Source organism: Acyrthosiphon pisum, chromosome A1, assembly GCF_005508785.2.
Source record: "Acyrthosiphon pisum isolate AL4f chromosome A1, pea_aphid_22Mar2018_4r6ur, whole genome shotgun sequence".
Taxonomy (NCBI): domain Eukaryota; kingdom Metazoa; phylum Arthropoda; class Insecta; order Hemiptera; family Aphididae; genus Acyrthosiphon; species Acyrthosiphon pisum.
This window is the reverse complement of record NC_042494.1, coordinates 19,460,593-19,477,442: the sequence shown is the minus strand read 5'-3', so window position 1 is coordinate 19,477,442 and position 16,850 is coordinate 19,460,593. Positions and strand designations below refer to the sequence as shown.

At 28.7% G+C, this 16,850-nt stretch overlaps 2 protein-coding genes across 3 annotated transcripts; one reads left to right on the top strand and one right to left on the bottom strand.

Annotated features, from left to right (window-relative positions):
* Nucleotides 1-795: 795 nt before the first annotated feature.
* On the bottom strand, nucleotides 796-13,087 carry LOC100168839 (GDP-mannose 4,6 dehydratase). 2 transcript variants are annotated; one of them, XM_016801355.2, is made up of 7 exons: nucleotides 12,974-13,087; nucleotides 11,611-11,853; nucleotides 11,361-11,553; nucleotides 11,013-11,245; nucleotides 10,394-10,609; nucleotides 2,430-2,498; nucleotides 796-2,327 (listed from the first exon to the last, which is right to left on the bottom strand). In XM_016801355.2, exons 2-7 carry the CDS (start codon nucleotides 11,728-11,730, stop codon nucleotides 2,265-2,267), a joined length of 894 nt encoding a protein of 297 aa, XP_016656844.1. In that variant the 5' UTR covers nucleotides 11,731-11,853; nucleotides 12,974-13,087; the 3' UTR covers nucleotides 796-2,264. The 2 variants fall into 2 exon arrangements, with proteins under 2 accessions (XP_016656844.1, XP_001949069.2); XM_001949034.5 differs by lacking the exon at nucleotides 12,974-13,087 and adding an exon at nucleotides 11,914-12,345.
* LOC100166771 lies at nucleotides 13,015-16,690 on the top strand. Its single transcript, XM_016801354.2, has 7 exons — nucleotides 13,015-13,169; nucleotides 14,446-14,786; nucleotides 14,877-15,179; nucleotides 15,241-15,820; nucleotides 15,887-16,055; nucleotides 16,109-16,307; nucleotides 16,410-16,690. Exons 1-7 carry the CDS (start codon nucleotides 13,047-13,049, stop codon nucleotides 16,585-16,587), a joined length of 1,893 nt encoding a protein of 630 aa, XP_016656843.1. The 5' UTR covers nucleotides 13,015-13,046; the 3' UTR covers nucleotides 16,588-16,690.
* The last annotated feature ends 160 nt before the right edge of the window (nucleotides 16,691-16,850 follow it).

Below are 16,850 nucleotides of genomic sequence, written 5' to 3'. Positions count from 1 at the left end.
TTATAATTAGGGCAACAAATAGGTTCATATATAGACGACGTGGTGAGATGGTGTGACCCGGAGATAATGGGGGTATTACACTAGTATACTGTATACCTCTGGCAACGCATAAAATATATAAAAACTGTAGGGAGACAAAAATCGGAGAATACCTACACCCTTCTGCTCTCCATAAAAGGACACCTGTGGCAACCTTAATAGAGTGTAGTAGCCACCAGGTAGATACCCGAAACTCCACATAGTAAATATGAAACGTATAATATATTATATATAAAAAGGTAAAAAACTTTACTACTTGAGTTTTTGTTAAGTATTATTTTTTAATTAAAACATTATATTGTAGTTGATCTTCTGTCATATATTATATATTATATTATACGAACATTTTAATGGTTTTATAATGAAAATTACGTTTTTTCGAAATTTCTGCCATATCATTTTTAAGAGTTTCGAAAAACTACCTGACTAAAGTACCATTTGTATTTGCTTTGCAAGTGGTCTATAATGTGAAACATTTGGACCACTAATAAAGCACCAGTGTTTATGGAAATTAACTCTTATAACTCTTTTAGAATCTAGTAAAAAAATCATTTAAATGAATGAATCACACTATATGCCCTTATTACATCTATTAAATCAAATACTATGGACATTTATAAGTAATAAGCTGTAATTTTTGATCATATAATATTATAATGAATAATATGAATCATAAGTGTATATATTGTAATGACTTTATTTTAATTATACAATTTATTGTTGCATTGTGATGTTGTGACTTTAATAAGTTCAATATTTCATGTTATAATTTGCTTTATTTTAAAATTGCAAATGGTCAACATAACAAAATAAAAAAAATTTGTATTCTTTCAAAAATCTGGCCAGATTTGTTTTAATATGTTCACCCGCATATTATATATACTAAAAACACAATAACAACTTGTTTGAAATAATAATTTTTTTATTATAATTATTATTTTTGTATTTTTGTAACACAATAAGTGCAAAAACATAAATCGAAAATAACAATAAACGTGAGTGTAACCAGTATATCATTATTCTGACATGGATATAAAATATTTTGTATCATATTTATGCTGTTGTTTAATTAAACCTGGTTATTAATTATTAGATATCAATATATTATCAAATATAATAGGTATATTATATGTATATAATATATATTGTATATATATGCATTGTGTAATATAGACACAAACATATTATGGAATGCACTATATTTTCTACATTTTTTTTTTTTACAGTAGATATTAATTTTCTTATAATATAATAAAATAAAATGGTAACTGAAAAAAACAAAAAAAAAAAATTATTTAAAAATAATAATAAAAGATAAAATATGTGTGATAAAAAAAAATCTTTTTGATAATTTATTATTATACGGCACATAATAGGTATATCTTTGGGTTCGTGCTACACATAATATTATAATATAAAAACTACTGCAGAATAGGTACTTAATTAATTATTAATTTTCAAGTACTTTAAACTAAAAATCGCAATAGACAGGTACCCACTGCCTATCTATGTATACAAGACCATAACTACAATGTAGTCGATATTTACTGCTAAAAATGTTCTACTTTTTAAAAAAGTTCTGGGAAACTACCAGTTACTGTCTTGTATATCCATAAATTGATATCGGATTGTTTAAACTTTAAAATAATCATAAAATACAAAATTATCAAACCGTTGGCGTACAATTAAATACAAAATAAATGCATCAACCACCAACGCACAAAATGCAACAACTAGGCGTGTTTTTTTGTTTTTTACAATCGACACGTTTAGTATGTGTAAAAATTCATCTTTAAAAATAATAAAAATAAATAAATAAATATAATCAACAAAAGGCGGCGTACAGTCAAACACCACAGGAAGTTAACACATAAAATTCGTTCACAATATTTATATTACTCGAGGTTTCGTAGGTATATGCTATACCTGTGTATATTATACGTTGGAGGCCTCTGTATAATAGAACATGTGCCGCCCACCCCGGAACGTTCAAAGACAAACGTCCAAGAATATAAAAATTATATAATATATACGTGCGTATAATAATTATGTGCAAAATAATAGATTGTTGTCGTCCTCAAAAAAAAATATATATATGATATATCCAATAATAACAAACCACCAATGAATCAAATACACACATTAAGTCGAGGGTTATAGTCTATAGTCTATAAACAGTATAACACAATAATATAAAATAGGTATTGCACGAGTGAGGAAGTTTTTTAGGCCGACGGGTTTTTCTTCATGAGCGCCAAATCGGCTTCCATCATATCGTAGACCAATTGCTGGAAAAATACAATCAATAATCGCATGACGCGAGTGTTAAAATACATTATTATATCGCCATATTAAAAATGGATTTACGAAGTAAGGCCGGCGTTTATTACCTCGAAATTCACTTTGGGGACCCATCCGAGTACAGTTTTGGCTTTGGTGGCATCGCCCAACAGGAGTTCCTGAAATCGTATAAGTTTTTTTTGTTTTTGATTTTTAAATAGTATTAGACCAAAGGTTTTATCAAAATCGATAATATAAATATAATATTATAATATTATACGTTGTATAACGTGTGTTTGTATACGACGACGATTGCCTTTGTTATTTTATGCCCGGCGGATGTATTTTTTTATTTTTTTTAATAATATATATCTACAAATGACAAGCGGGACCCCACATTGCAGAAATTGTAAACAAAGCTAATGTTCTTTTATATTGCCGGGGAATAATAAACAAGTATACATTATATTCATTTGTTGTGCTGTTGAAAAACCGAACGATTATGTTATTTGAATAAACACATGCCAAACACAAACATTCTACACTACCTATATATACGCCAGACAGACAATGAACGAGATGAACACCTTTGCAAACAATGCATTTTTTCTTGTTCAATTATATAAATTGAAACATGTAATATAAAAAAATCTACTATACTGTAAAAAAAAAATAATACAGAATATAATCGTGGATAATAACAGTATAGTTTCGTGCAGTTTTATCCAACTGCACCCTAACCCTTTCCTGCAAAGGTCGCTACCCTTCATATAAAATGCCATTAGTTATTCAAACAAATATGCATTGATATTATACAATAATAAAATTGGTTGATATTAAAATTTGAAATTTAAATTTGAAACGTCAAACGTTGCAAATCAAAATCTGTGCAGCGTCTTACCTAAGTAATTTAAATTAATTAGGTACCTACGTCATTTTAAATACTTAAACAAAGATCTAACAAGACGTCATAATGTCAAACTAATACTATTTACATAGATAATGGAATAACAATTTTTCAACAAAAAACAGACAAAACACGCTAATCTGGGTGGGTCAAAACATGATTTCTAGTCTAAAATTAATTTAGCGCTGTACATATCACACTCACATGTTATTTTTAAGTTATTTGTTTGTATTTACTGTTAAGAGTTTCTACGATACCAACATTTTAAATTTTTACAATGTTTTCCAAGCAATCAATATTATCATTAATTTAAGTACCTATTGGCTACTACTATCCATTATAAACAAATATAATTAATAATTAAATTTATAATTAATGATATAATAGATAAAATATTCTCAATAAATTAAAAGTTATTGGAATTTTACAAGTTATATCAAATTACCTACCTACCTACATATTCAATGAGAAATCAAATAATATTTGATTTAAAATTGAAATAAACTAAATTTTATAGGTAGAATAAGTAAATTTGTTAATTGTTACACATAATCTCTCAGCACAAATCTTATCTGGGGTATTCAATGACATAATGTTTACGAAATTGTTGATATTGAAGAATTAATAAAATTAAAAAAATCAAATTAATAATACGAAAACATTATCAACTGTACACTTATTATACATATAATACATATACGTATACGAAATACAACTACTAGTAGATAAGATGTTAAAATAATAATACATTTATTTAAGTTAAAATAAATACATTATACATAGGTAATTCACCTCTAATGCTTTAAGATACGGAGTGATGAATGTATTGATTTTACAACGATGTGTTTTTTTTAAATTTATTTTTTATCTACATTTATCATTAAAAAAAAATATATCTATAAGAAAGTCAAATTAAATTTTTATGAGCTTTTGAAGTTCAAATTTTACAGCATTGGATATTCACTCGATTTCTCATGTAGCGCGCGATTTTCTTATTTTGTTGTAATTCGATAACGAATAACTGTAGATATTTGAAATGTACAACATATGTTTATTTTATCAATTCCTATACTTGATAAAATTTTCAAAGTATTTTGACTTGTTTTGAGCTGTTGACGGACAATTTTAATACAATTTTATGTTTGGGCTTTAAAGCCTCAAAATTCAATATACAAGGCTCCCGATATATTGCTCAAATAGCAGTTGAAAATTATTAAAAATACATAGGACAAAACTATCTCCGCTCAGAATCGTTTTTCGTATACAATGATATGATATCATTGAAGTCAAGTTTAATACAATCCATTATACATTGACCCACTTATAACCTACTGTACAGCAGAGGGACATCCATTTACCCGCTTTTTTTTATTAGAAAATATATAAAGTGTGGATGTCACTCCAGGTGCTTTCTATTTTAACGCCATTAGATTTTTATTTTTTTTGCAAATCTCTTTGGAACCCAAACAATTTTTCTGAAAATTTCTTTGTATAACATCGAATTGATTAAGTCATAAATATTAAGGTTTGTATGAGCGGAGTTAAGGGGCCTCGCTATGGCATTGATTTAAGAAGAATCATTTTGGCAATTTCTAATCTCGTCGTCGCCACCCGAGATCTTTGTGTTAGTCGTAAATGATTATTATTATAGTGTGTGTGGCGTCCAGCGGGTCAATTGTAGCGGTACGGAGGGCTCTCGCACGCACATGTCCGTATGTAATATTGTGATCATGAAAAAATGTTTATTTTTCACTCAAACATACGATTCTAATTACCTCGATTTGCATTCTGACCAAATATTATTTTTTTCCACAACATGTTTGAGGGATCGAGACACATTTTTAAAATTGTATTTAGTTAATTAAATATATAAGTTGGAAATTCTGAATTTTTTTGAATTTTTTACAATTTTTATTGTAATTTAAATTACAAAAATTAAAAATGTGGCTCGATCGTTCCCTTGTATATTACGGACAATTAGAATATTTTTTCAGAATGAAAAATCGTGATAATTTTCGACACGTATCGTTGGAATTAGAAACAGTAGTTTTTGACAAAAAAAGATGTGGTAGTGGGACCCTTTAAGTTTCTCCTAAAATATTTGCCTATATTACTCTGCTTACATAAACTTTGAATTCATATAAGTTATAATTTGTAACTAATTAACTACCAGTTATAAATTCGATTAAATTATCAAATACACAAGTTAATCGCAATAATATTGACAACGTTTTCTCATCCAATCCAAAATCTTTGGGAAAAATACAAAAGATTATATACATGAGTGAAGACACCCTATAAAATTTGCGTGCTACGAATTAAAATCCGGACATCCAATTCATACCAAACAAGTAAAATGAGGCATTTCTTTCGATTGAGGATATAAGTTAAATGTAATTGGTTTATCCCTTTTTTTAACGAAATTATAATAAAAAAAATATAATAATTACATCTGAGCTTATTATAACAATTAAAACAAATTGTATGTACAATAGGTACAATAGGTACAGATATAAGAGGGTTTTACTCATTCAACAGCTTACAAAATTCTCGATCTTTTTAGAATTGTGTGGTGCTTAGAATAAAATCTGAAATATTTATCTAACCAATCACCTCATTCATATTCAAGCCGATTTGAATACGCCGATATGCGTGTAAAACTGCAACATGATGCAACCACTGAACGTTTTACAAACAATTGTTAGATATTGGAAATGGAAAAACGAAAATCGATAAATCCACACAAGGAATCACATTGCCAACAAACTTGAGTAAAATCAAAGCAATCACAGATGAATTGATTCAGTTTTCCCGAATATCTCATAGAATTACAAAAATTGACAGTAGATCAGTGCATGAGCCATGTTAGCAGCCCAAAACAATGATGACTTCTTCTTCTTCTTCTTCTTCAAGACGTTTACAAGCCATTTAGGCCCAATGCCACACCAACCACTTGCCTCCACCCTCCGGTATCTGTCTTTTGCCAGTTATTCCCAATTCTCTATTCCAAGTTTTTTCAGGTTCTTGACAACTCTATCTTTCCATCTTTGTCTAGGATGTCCTCTAGGCCTTTTTGTGTTTGGTTTCCATTTTGTAACTTGTTCAATGTCCAATTGGCTCCTCCGATCACCACACGTGTCCGGCCCAGCTCAGTCTACTACTTTTTAATATTCCGTTGATATTCACTTCTCCGTATAGGTCTTAGATCTCCTGGTTTGTCTTTATCTCGTACTCTCCTTCGCTGTTAATTTTTGGTCCATAAGTTCCCTTTAATATCTTCCATTCGAAGGTGGCCAGTTAAAGTTCATACGATTTTATTGTGGACCACGCCCCACAAGCATAAACAAGGCTACAGGTCTCACTAGCACTTTGTAAAGAGTTATTTTTGTCTTTCATGATAAAATTTTTGATTTAAATGGGACCAATCCAAAATAACATCTGTTTGCCGCTGCTAATCTAAGGTTTATACTTTATTTCCTCGTGGCTATTTGCATCCTAGTTGATGTCCACTCCTAGGTATTTGAAATTATCTACTCTTTCGAATTTATAGTCCCCAACATCCAAGTGTCCCACACTAGGGTTATTCCTAGTTACGACCATGTATTTTGTCTTACCCTCGTTTATTGTTGACTCAATTCACTTTCAATTTTCCATCAAATTTTGTGTAGTATCCTTTGGATTTTCATTTTCGGCCATTATAACTAAATCATCTGCACAGGCAGCCAGTATTAGTTGCTTGTCAATTCCAATTTTAATTCCACTCGCTGTTACTAGGGTTTCTATTACGACTGATTCCAATGCTATATTAAAAAGAGCTGGGGCCATACATTTTAGCATTCAAAATGAATTAACAGGTGAAAGGACAATGGAAGGGTTCATAAATAGTGCAATGACTCTGGTTAAAGTTGTCAAATATTCAACTGGATTCTTGAATTCACTTGATTTTCCAGGGATATCACCGCACGTTTTAACATTGAAAATTGGCTTGCCTAACATTCTTCTACAAAACATCAATCCACCAACGGACAACGGACACGGGTATCAAGCTTTCAATAATAGATTATTAACAATATCATTGATGCTAGAATATCAAATGAAAATTTCAAAAGAAAATATGGATTATTGCCACACATCACAATGATTCAGATAGACATGCCATTTGAATTCAAACGATAGCAGTTTCTGGTATAAATCACATTTTTAATGACCATAAACAAAGCACAGGGACAATCTCATACAAGTGTGTGGACTCAATTTGGAAAATCCATGCTTCTTACATGATCAGCTGTATGTGACATGCTCACTCATCGGGAAACCTTCTAATTTATTCATGTACACACTAGATGGGAAAACAAATTGTAGTGTATTTAAAAGTATTCCAACAAATATAATTAAAACAAAACATTACATTTCTAGAATTATTTCAAAAAAAAAAAAAATTATCAAAAAAACACAGGATAACTATCAAAAACATATTAAATATTGTTATAACGAGTTTCCTTTAAATTAAATATTTAATTTTAACTAAGTACAATGATTGATATGTTACTTAAATGGCGTTCATTTCATTTATTTAGTATAATAAATGTACACTCAAATCTAGCAACAGTGAAGCATTGCAGCAGTCAGCTAGTAATACATAAATATTATAGTATGGTAGTAAGCATATAGTTTAATATAATGTAATATAAAAGTCCAATAAATTCTTAATTGATACAAGTAGTCAGGATAATATATTACTAACATTAGTAATTACCAGTAAGACAACTTCCATACCAAGGATATAAAAAGATATTATATTATAATTTATACTATTATATTTTAAAATACACATTGACAATAGATGTAGTACCTACATTATTTAACATATATAATACTTTTTTACTTAATAAGTGTAACTAATATTTAATTAGTTATATAATTGTGAATATCAAAAAAAAATAGTTCTAAAGTATTCAACAACCTTCCACACACATGCATAATACTATTGTTATCACATTTCATCCCCGTACACAAACTTCTAAATTAAATCTATTTAGAACTTGTTACTTTTCTTTGCAAAAAACATACAAACATTTAAGTTATTTTAAAGAAAACTATTGTTGACTTTATTTGAATTACTATACAATCAAACTGATTGCTTTGAACTTTTAAAGAAAGTTTGTTTTAAAATCTCGTATTTTAACACCACTAAAAGAAACTGACCCTTGTTTCATGAGTGAGATGAGAGAATCAAATCTCTTATTTAGTTTTTATAATATAATCAATCCATTTATAAATGTGCATAATATATAGCAGAGGCGCCTGCAGAGAAGGGCCATTGGGTGCCATTGCAGTATTGCACCGACTGAGATTTTATAATAAACAAAAAATTATTGTGCACATGGGACTCATGTTCATTGAATTCAACTTTATTCTATTAAATTACAGTGTTCATAAAATCCCGCATTAGTGAATTGCCTACTGCACAGATAATATTTTTATCTATGAATTAGGCTATTATTATTATTAATATTTATATTTAGATGTCTGTACAAAATATACGGAAATTAACACGCTCGATAATCGAGAATTTTCGATAACACACTCATCCCAGATACATTGTAACAGTAAAACTAAGCAACGAAGCCTTGAAATTCTAAATGCAATTACTACTCCAAATTTTGTTATTTTATTATAAATTATAGCAAAGTATTCAACCAAATTTGAATTTATATCTACTATTCTTCAGGGTGTGAATAATAATTTACAAGAAGCCACAAAACACATTCAAGAGCTTTTACAAATTGTAAAAATGATAGATGTAACAGTGAGTGTCAATTTAACTTAATATTCAAAAAAGCAGAAGAAATTGCAATTAAAATTGATCTAGAGTTACAAATACTACGAAGAGCTATCAGAAAAACACAACAAAGATTATTATCCAAGTAATAATATTAATGACTTTCTTAGACAATCTTTATTTATTCTCTACTTAGATTCGATAATAATGTCATTATTTAATTTACAACCAAAAAAAATAATAAAAATTAATATTGAAGAGTTCAGTGAAGTAGTTAAATCTATCAATAACTCATATGGACCTCTTCTTGATAATTTTGAAGAAGCAATAGCTTGGTATTAAATATGGCTCAGATAATATATATGATCAAAATACATAAAGCATGGGTAAGATCTACAATGTGCAATATGAGGTATGAGGTTAAGCAGTTTAGCTCTAATTCACATTCAAAAAATAAATTTGACTATTTAATAATTTTATGTCAGATGTTTATCATTACTATTTAATTCATAATTCATACAATATTATTAATAATACCTATGTTTAAAATTGTATTATAATTTATAGTATTATACATTTTTTTGCATTACATTTGGAGTTAATTTTATTACATTCATATAATAATGTAAATATGCGACTATGTAAATATATAACATGCATTTAATTTGGCGATCACTGAGCTGATTTTCTGCAGGCGCCCTGATATATAACTAGCATGAAAAATAGTATGAAGCATATGAAATATTAAAATAAATAAATAGGTAACAACCTACCTACCTATTTAAGTATATTATGAGTTTGATACTATATTACAATAAAACCATCAAACCATCATTTTTATAAAGACCAAATATAATCAAACCTCTATCAATCCACCACATCATCATAGTTGTATTAAATTGAGACCATAATATCAGCTATGATGTACAAATATATTATTAAAGATTATTATTACCTTTTATGATCAAAAGTATACATTTCTAAACAGTACATTTTAAGTCAGTATCACTTTTGTCAGTAATATGTGAATATTTTAAATTTTATGTAGTAAAAAATATTTATAGAAATGTTCTGGCCTCATATCTCTTTACTATAGTTAGTATAACTTTCATTAATTTTAAACTTATTCTATAATTGAAGAAATCCTGGAAATAAGTTTAAAAATATAATAATAATAATAATAAATAAGTGATCAAGACTACTGATATATAATATAATAGGTTTCATGTTTGACTTCTATTGATGTTTGATGCAAGATCATTTCATGGTAATTCCTGATGATAATAATTAGTTTTAAACCTTTTTAATCCCTTATTTAAATCAAATGTAATTTATAATGTATCATACTGTAAAATAAGATAAAAATATTAAAATAATCTACTTACAACTTCGGTCGGACGAAAATATTTAGCATTCACTTTCACACGTATGACATTTGTAGATTCTTCTTTTCCCACTTCATTCAACCCTGTTCCTTCCCAAATAATTGTTTTACCAATGTGCTTGAATGATTTTTCTACAAACTCTCTAATACTGTGCATTTCACCAGTAGCAATCACAAAATCTTGAGGTACATTCTGTTGTAACATTAACCACATTGCCTTGAAAATAAAAATTAATTTATCAGATATTAGCTACCTATTTGACACTATGAAAATATATAATTCATTTTTAAAACATAACTAATATGTAAATCACATTTTTTGAATCTACACCTAGTGGCTGTAGACCGCTGATGGCAGTACTAAATTCCAAATAAGTTGACCCACTTCCGCGCATGTATACTGAGCCATTGGAACAGTTCAACCCCCTCGAGCAATGCCAGGTACTCTGTGATTGGTCACCGGTGGTTGGCAACTGACGTAACTCCTCGTTTTCAACGGCTGCTGCCATGTATATGGAAGAGGCTGCACGCCGTCAACCAGTTTTCATTGCATGAGTAGGTCAACTTCTTTGAAATAGAGTGTAGTTTCAATGTTTCATTAAAAAAGATAAATATCTTACTTCAACATAATCTTTGGCATGACCCCAGTCGCGTTTAGAGTCTAAGTTGCCTAGTTGTATACAATCCAATGAACCAATTGCTATTTTTGCTACCGATCTGGTAATTTTTCTAGTAACAAAGTTTTCTCCTCTCCTTGGACTCTCATGGTTGAACAGAATTCCATTGCAAGCATACATATTATATGCTTCTCGATAGTTTGTCACAATCCAATAAGCATATAATTTGGCACATGCTAAACATTTTAAATACATTTAACTACGGTTAAAAACCAGAAATTAAATTTTGCAAATAAATAAACCCAAATATAATTTTAGCATGAAAACATTGTCTTTAATATAAAATATTACCATAAGGAGATCTAGGGTAAAATGGAGTAGTTTCTTTTTGAGGTATTTCAACAACTTTTCCATACAACTCCGATGTAGAAGCTTGATAAAAACGTACGCTGTTTTCTAGTTGACATGCTCTAATGGCGTCTAGTAACCTGAGAGTTCCAACTCCATCTACTTCAGCTGTATATTCACTTAGTTCAAATGAAACCTAAGACAAAATTATTTATGCAATGAAAATCACAAGATAACTCCTAAAACAGCCTACCTTGACATGACTTTGAGCTGCTAAATTATATACTTCAGTAGGCTTCACCATTCCTATAATTCTCACTAGACAACTACTGTCGGTCATGTCACCATAATGAAGTTTCATTTTACCTTCCATATGTGATTTAGGATCTAAGTAGAGATGTTCAATGCGACCAGTGTTGAATGTGCTCGAACGCCGAATAATACCATGAACTTCATATCCTTTATCTAGCAACAACTCAGCTAGGTATGATCCATCCTACAATTACATTTATAATTTTATATGAACATTATATGTAGGTATGTTTAATTAATGTACCTGACCAGTGATTCCTGTGATTAGAGCTACTTTTCTACAACTATTTAAACCATTGTTAACGCCTTCCATATCAACTAAATATTGTCAAGCTTAAGTTCAACTCACACCAACCAATAGGTACACTAATTTCTTTAAGCTAATTTAAAATAGGAAAATATCTTATTTTTCAAAAATTATTGAGAATCAAGGAACGTTTTAATTTGACTGAATACCCTCTACCATAGTTATTTAAAATGGCTAAAAACTCTCAAATACAATTAGTAATTTATAGCCCAGACATCCTGTAATGGGTTAATTTAATGTAAGTTTGCGGCAATTAAAATAATTTATGATTGGTACACGTTGTTTAAATTTTATAGTCGATTAACATATTATTTAGTATCATATTTAGTAACAGATAGCAAAGTACAAACAAACAACAATAAATAATAATAGTTAATACAGAATTAAATATTAATATTATAAATTATTATTATTAAATATTAGGTAATGTACTGATGTCGTGAATAATTGTGATTTGCGATCGTGATGATTATTTATAATATGGATACTATCATGATTCATGACGAATGCCTAATACAACTCAGAGATCATCGTTTCATCAATTTTTTTTTACAGTCATCATGAGGATACTTATCTATAGATACATTTACAAAGGATACTGATAAGGCCGCTGGAAATATAATATAATATACATTTTGAAAAATGAGAACCACTGTTCAGATCAGTTGTGTTGTTCAACTACTCTAAAGTCCCGTGTTATTTTGATAAGCTTTTATTTGGAATAAATAATAATAGAAAATATTTTCTTTCTTCGAGTCTTAAAATTTAGCTTTTAATCACGATACTTTTAAATATTTAAATTGCAGTTGTGTTTAAACAGTAGTCGAAATTCAGAACACTGTGAAACTCTTCACTGCCTAATTCAACGTTGGCGTGCTAGAGAATTCGGTACCAATATGTGGACAACAGTTTGGGTCCACCGCCAAATGTAATTATTAAACGTTATTGATTGATTGTTTGCAAACAATAATCGAACCATTTATCAAGCTGAACCTACTCATTAATATGCGTCTTGTCTTCCGTTAGGTTGTTAGCAGCATGACTGATTTCCTGCTGAATTTTAATATGGGATGGATTCGCCAACATCTGATGTGCTCTTGCTCAGTGAAGACGACAGCGGTCTTTTGGTCAACGGTTCGTTTTCAAACAGTTCCGCCAGTAGTAGTTCTAACAAGCATTCACCACAATTCAAAGTAAGTTTTTATTTGCCTATTTATAATATAATCATTAAGTAATGTTGTGTAGATACACTTATTCATTGTATACAACTATTAACGTTTCGTTTCATTACCTGTCAACTAGCGTAGGTGAAATTTTTCGTTTTTTTTTTTGTAAAATATTATCATCAAATGTAAAATTTGTATGTACAATGAATGAAAAATAAATTAAATTTGTTACTTTCATTAAAATAGTTAGTTAAATTTATATTATGTTCAATATTGTTCGTTAAACTATTATTTACATTAACACAAAACACTTCAAATTATTTTTAAATATATAATCATTATGATAATTACTTAGATAATAATTTTAGTATTTTACTACAGTAGTTATATAATTAAGTGATACACAAACAAAGATATAAATATAACCATCTTGGTATTAAAGCCACAGTTAACATTTAAATGGTTAAAATATAAATAAATTGAAGTGATTTCTATATTATTTTTGCACTAAAACTTATAACAAATTTAATTCAAATCTTGATATAAACTATATTTTCCAGATAATATTATTTAACATTAATATGTTTTGATATTTGTATTTTGTATCATATATCACCTACTTCATATTTGCTATTTCCTTACCATATTTTGCATGATCATCAATATTTTAAGTTATAATTCCAGTCTGATATTTTCTCATCATCCCTTAATATATTTTAATAATTTAGACCTTTAAAGTAAATGCTTTCAATAATTACCAAAATTAATATTAGTATAGGTATTTATTATTAGTAATAATAACAATCTATTATTGGTAATGTATAATACTATTAAACTTGAAGTTTTTGTTATTATCGATTAGACTTTTAGTGATTTTTAAATATTGTGATTGATGAAATATAGCCAATATAGGTATGTAGCAATTTTGTGTTCAAAAACTGCTTTGCATTATTTATTTTAAATAATTACTATTTTTAAGTTGACTTATTATTTGCATTTTATAAAATTATTGTACATATTCTAATTATAGCAGGTATTATGTATGATTAAATTATTAATTAATCTTTTTTTTAAATCATCAACAGGAGAAAATATTTTAATGAATTTCACAACTTTAAAATAAATTGTACCTATAGTTGGTAATATTAGGGTTGGTTTATACTGTTTATATTTTTTTCAACTACAAACAGAATTTTGGTATTTCAAATGGAATTATCAAATATCTAAATATTTACATTGTTTGTTCAACTACTTATATTATTTTCAGTGTCTTAAATTTAATTGTTTTTTTTTCAATTTATAGTTTAAAGAATGTGATGATGAGTTATCATTAAGTCAAGAAGATTCTCTAATCGACGATTCGGATACATCATACACACAACAGTTTAACACATTGAAAAAATGTCCTAGTATTCAAAAATCAGAGAATCCAATTCAGCCTCCTGTTGAATTTCAAGACTCTCCGTGCAATTCTTTTAATGTTTACTCTCCTCCATTTGAATTTAAAGACAATCAATGTAGACACGTCTGTTCTCCTGTCTACACTAATGAATGTATGATTCGTGTTGAACAATATGCTGATGGTTTTATAAAGTCGTTGATTATTGACTCTCTGAAACACTTAGATCCATTGCATGATACTAGGTAATAATAAGTATAATATGTGTATCATAAATTACATGCATAATGCATAATATTATTTTGGATAGTAATTTATATTTTATTTTGTTTTAGGCACTTTAAACAACAAAAACTGTATCATAATTTAGGCATTTATTGGAAGACTAATTATCGCTTGCCAAATGGATCAAACAATTCTTTGTTATCAACTATTTCATCATCTCATAACTCCTTATTTAATGTAGTTTCTTCTGATGATTCTAACTTTATATCTTCTGCGGTTTCACATGATGCTCTTAATAGTGATACGTATACATTACCAATCGATAGTTCCCCGTTTAATGTCGCTTTTCGACGACCATTGAGAAAAAAGAGAAAATTTCGTGATCAGTGCCATTCCGTACCACTTAGTAAAAAGTAAGCATTACAATGCTAACATTTTAAATTATTTTATTTTAATAATTGTTTTCTAACTCAGACCAGGGGAAAAATGTATCAATGTCCAAGAGCCCATACACATGACTGTAAAAGATGTACGAACAATTCTTCACAATATTTATAGCAATACAGGAGAATGTAGCAAACCTGAAGTTTCAAATGTATCAAAATGCAATGATGTTCAAAATGATCACAATAAAGAAAACTGTGTTAGCAAAGTATCATCATCTAAATGCAAAATCAGAAAAAAATCATTTATGGTGAATATCAAACATAAGAAAGCCAAGGAGAGTAGCACTACAGAAGATATTGGTGGTCATAGTTCTAGTCATTCAACGAGAAAAATCTTTTGTTCTTCTCCATTTATTTCGTCAACAAAATCCAACTTTTCTTTTAGTTTAAAGCAAACTTTTTGTAATATTTTTCGATCACGTAAAAGTACATCAACAGACTTGGATCCTGGATTGAACCCAACAGACACTGTTGTTCTTGTAGATGTAACTAAAGAGACAACATTTGAAAAGCGTGCACTTCCACCAGTGCCTGATGATGGGCCCAGAGATACATACGAACGAGAGACCAGTATGGATTTTGCCACTAGCATTGAAAAAGTGAAAGACGTAAGATTTTCTAAAATTGTAATATAAATCATAAATTGTATTTTATGTATATGGAAATAATTTTAGTATGGATGGTATTGGGGTCCAACATCAGGAGAAGCTGCTGAAAAAATACTGTCAAATGAACCCGATGGATCATTTATTGTACGTGACAGTAGTGATGATCACTATATATTTTCATTGACATTTAAGTTGAATGGTTTTGTTCGACATGTCAGAATCGAGCACGATCAAGGTAAAAAAAAAAGAAAAAAAAAAAACAATTTTCACATTTAATTTTTATTTTAGGAAATTTTAGTTTTGGTAGCTGTACAAAATTTAAAAGTCACACTATCGTTGAATTTGTTGAAAATGCTGTAGAACATTCTCGTAGTGGAAGGTATTTGTTCTTTTTGCATAGACGTCCAATTCTTGGACCAATGAGAGTACAGTTACTTCATCCTGTCTCTCGATTCAAACAAGTCCAAAGCTTGCAACACATGGCCAGGTAAATTGTTAATTAATGTTATTCGAGCAATACATAAACAAAAAATATAAATTTACTTTGTATAAGGAGTTATTAATATTTATAAATTATTTTTGTCATCAGATTTGTCATTTTGAAGACAGTGCGTCGAGATTTGATCCACAAATTGCCATTACCCAGACGACTGATTGATTATTTAAATACGCCACATTATTATTGTGAACAACTGGGCAGCTCTGATAGTAGCCAATCAACAACTCCTACTCCAGCTGTACATCTAATATCATTTACACCACCTTAAATTTACTGATTCCTCATTAGAAATGTATGTTATTAGTAAATAAATACACTCTTCAAATAAATTAACTTTTAGCAAGACATATTTAAAAATTAAACTATTAAAACACTCATAACCATGTGTATTCATATTATTTCATATACAGTAACAGTTGTTAAGTAATTTGACAATTCAACTATTTAGAGTTACAACTTACACAATTATGTCATGAAACAATATATAATAACTACATTTTTATTATACAAATAAAATAACTATTATTACAT

Coding starts and splice junctions, on each gene's coding strand:
- LOC100168839 (XM_001949034.5), bottom strand. CDS start 11,982: ATGGAAGGCGTTAACAATGGTTTAAATAGTTGTAGAAAAGTAGCTCTA. Junction 11,854..11,913: donor TCACAGGAATCACTGGTCAG/GTACATTAATTA, acceptor ATGTAATTGTAG/GATGGATCATACCTAGCTGA. Junction 2,499..10,393: donor ATTTTCGTCCGACCGAAGTT/GTAAGTAGATTA, acceptor ATACGATTTCAG/GAACTCCTGTTGGGCGATGC.
- LOC100166771 (XM_016801354.2), top strand. CDS start 13,047: ATGGATTCGCCAACATCTGATGTGCTCTTGCTCAGTGAAGACGACAGC. Junction 13,170..14,445: donor AGCATTCACCACAATTCAAA/GTAAGTTTTTAT, acceptor TTCAATTTATAG/TTTAAAGAATGTGATGATGA. Junction 16,056..16,108: donor CAGAATCGAGCACGATCAAG/GTAAAAAAAAAA, acceptor TTTTTATTTTAG/GAAATTTTAGTTTTGGTAGC.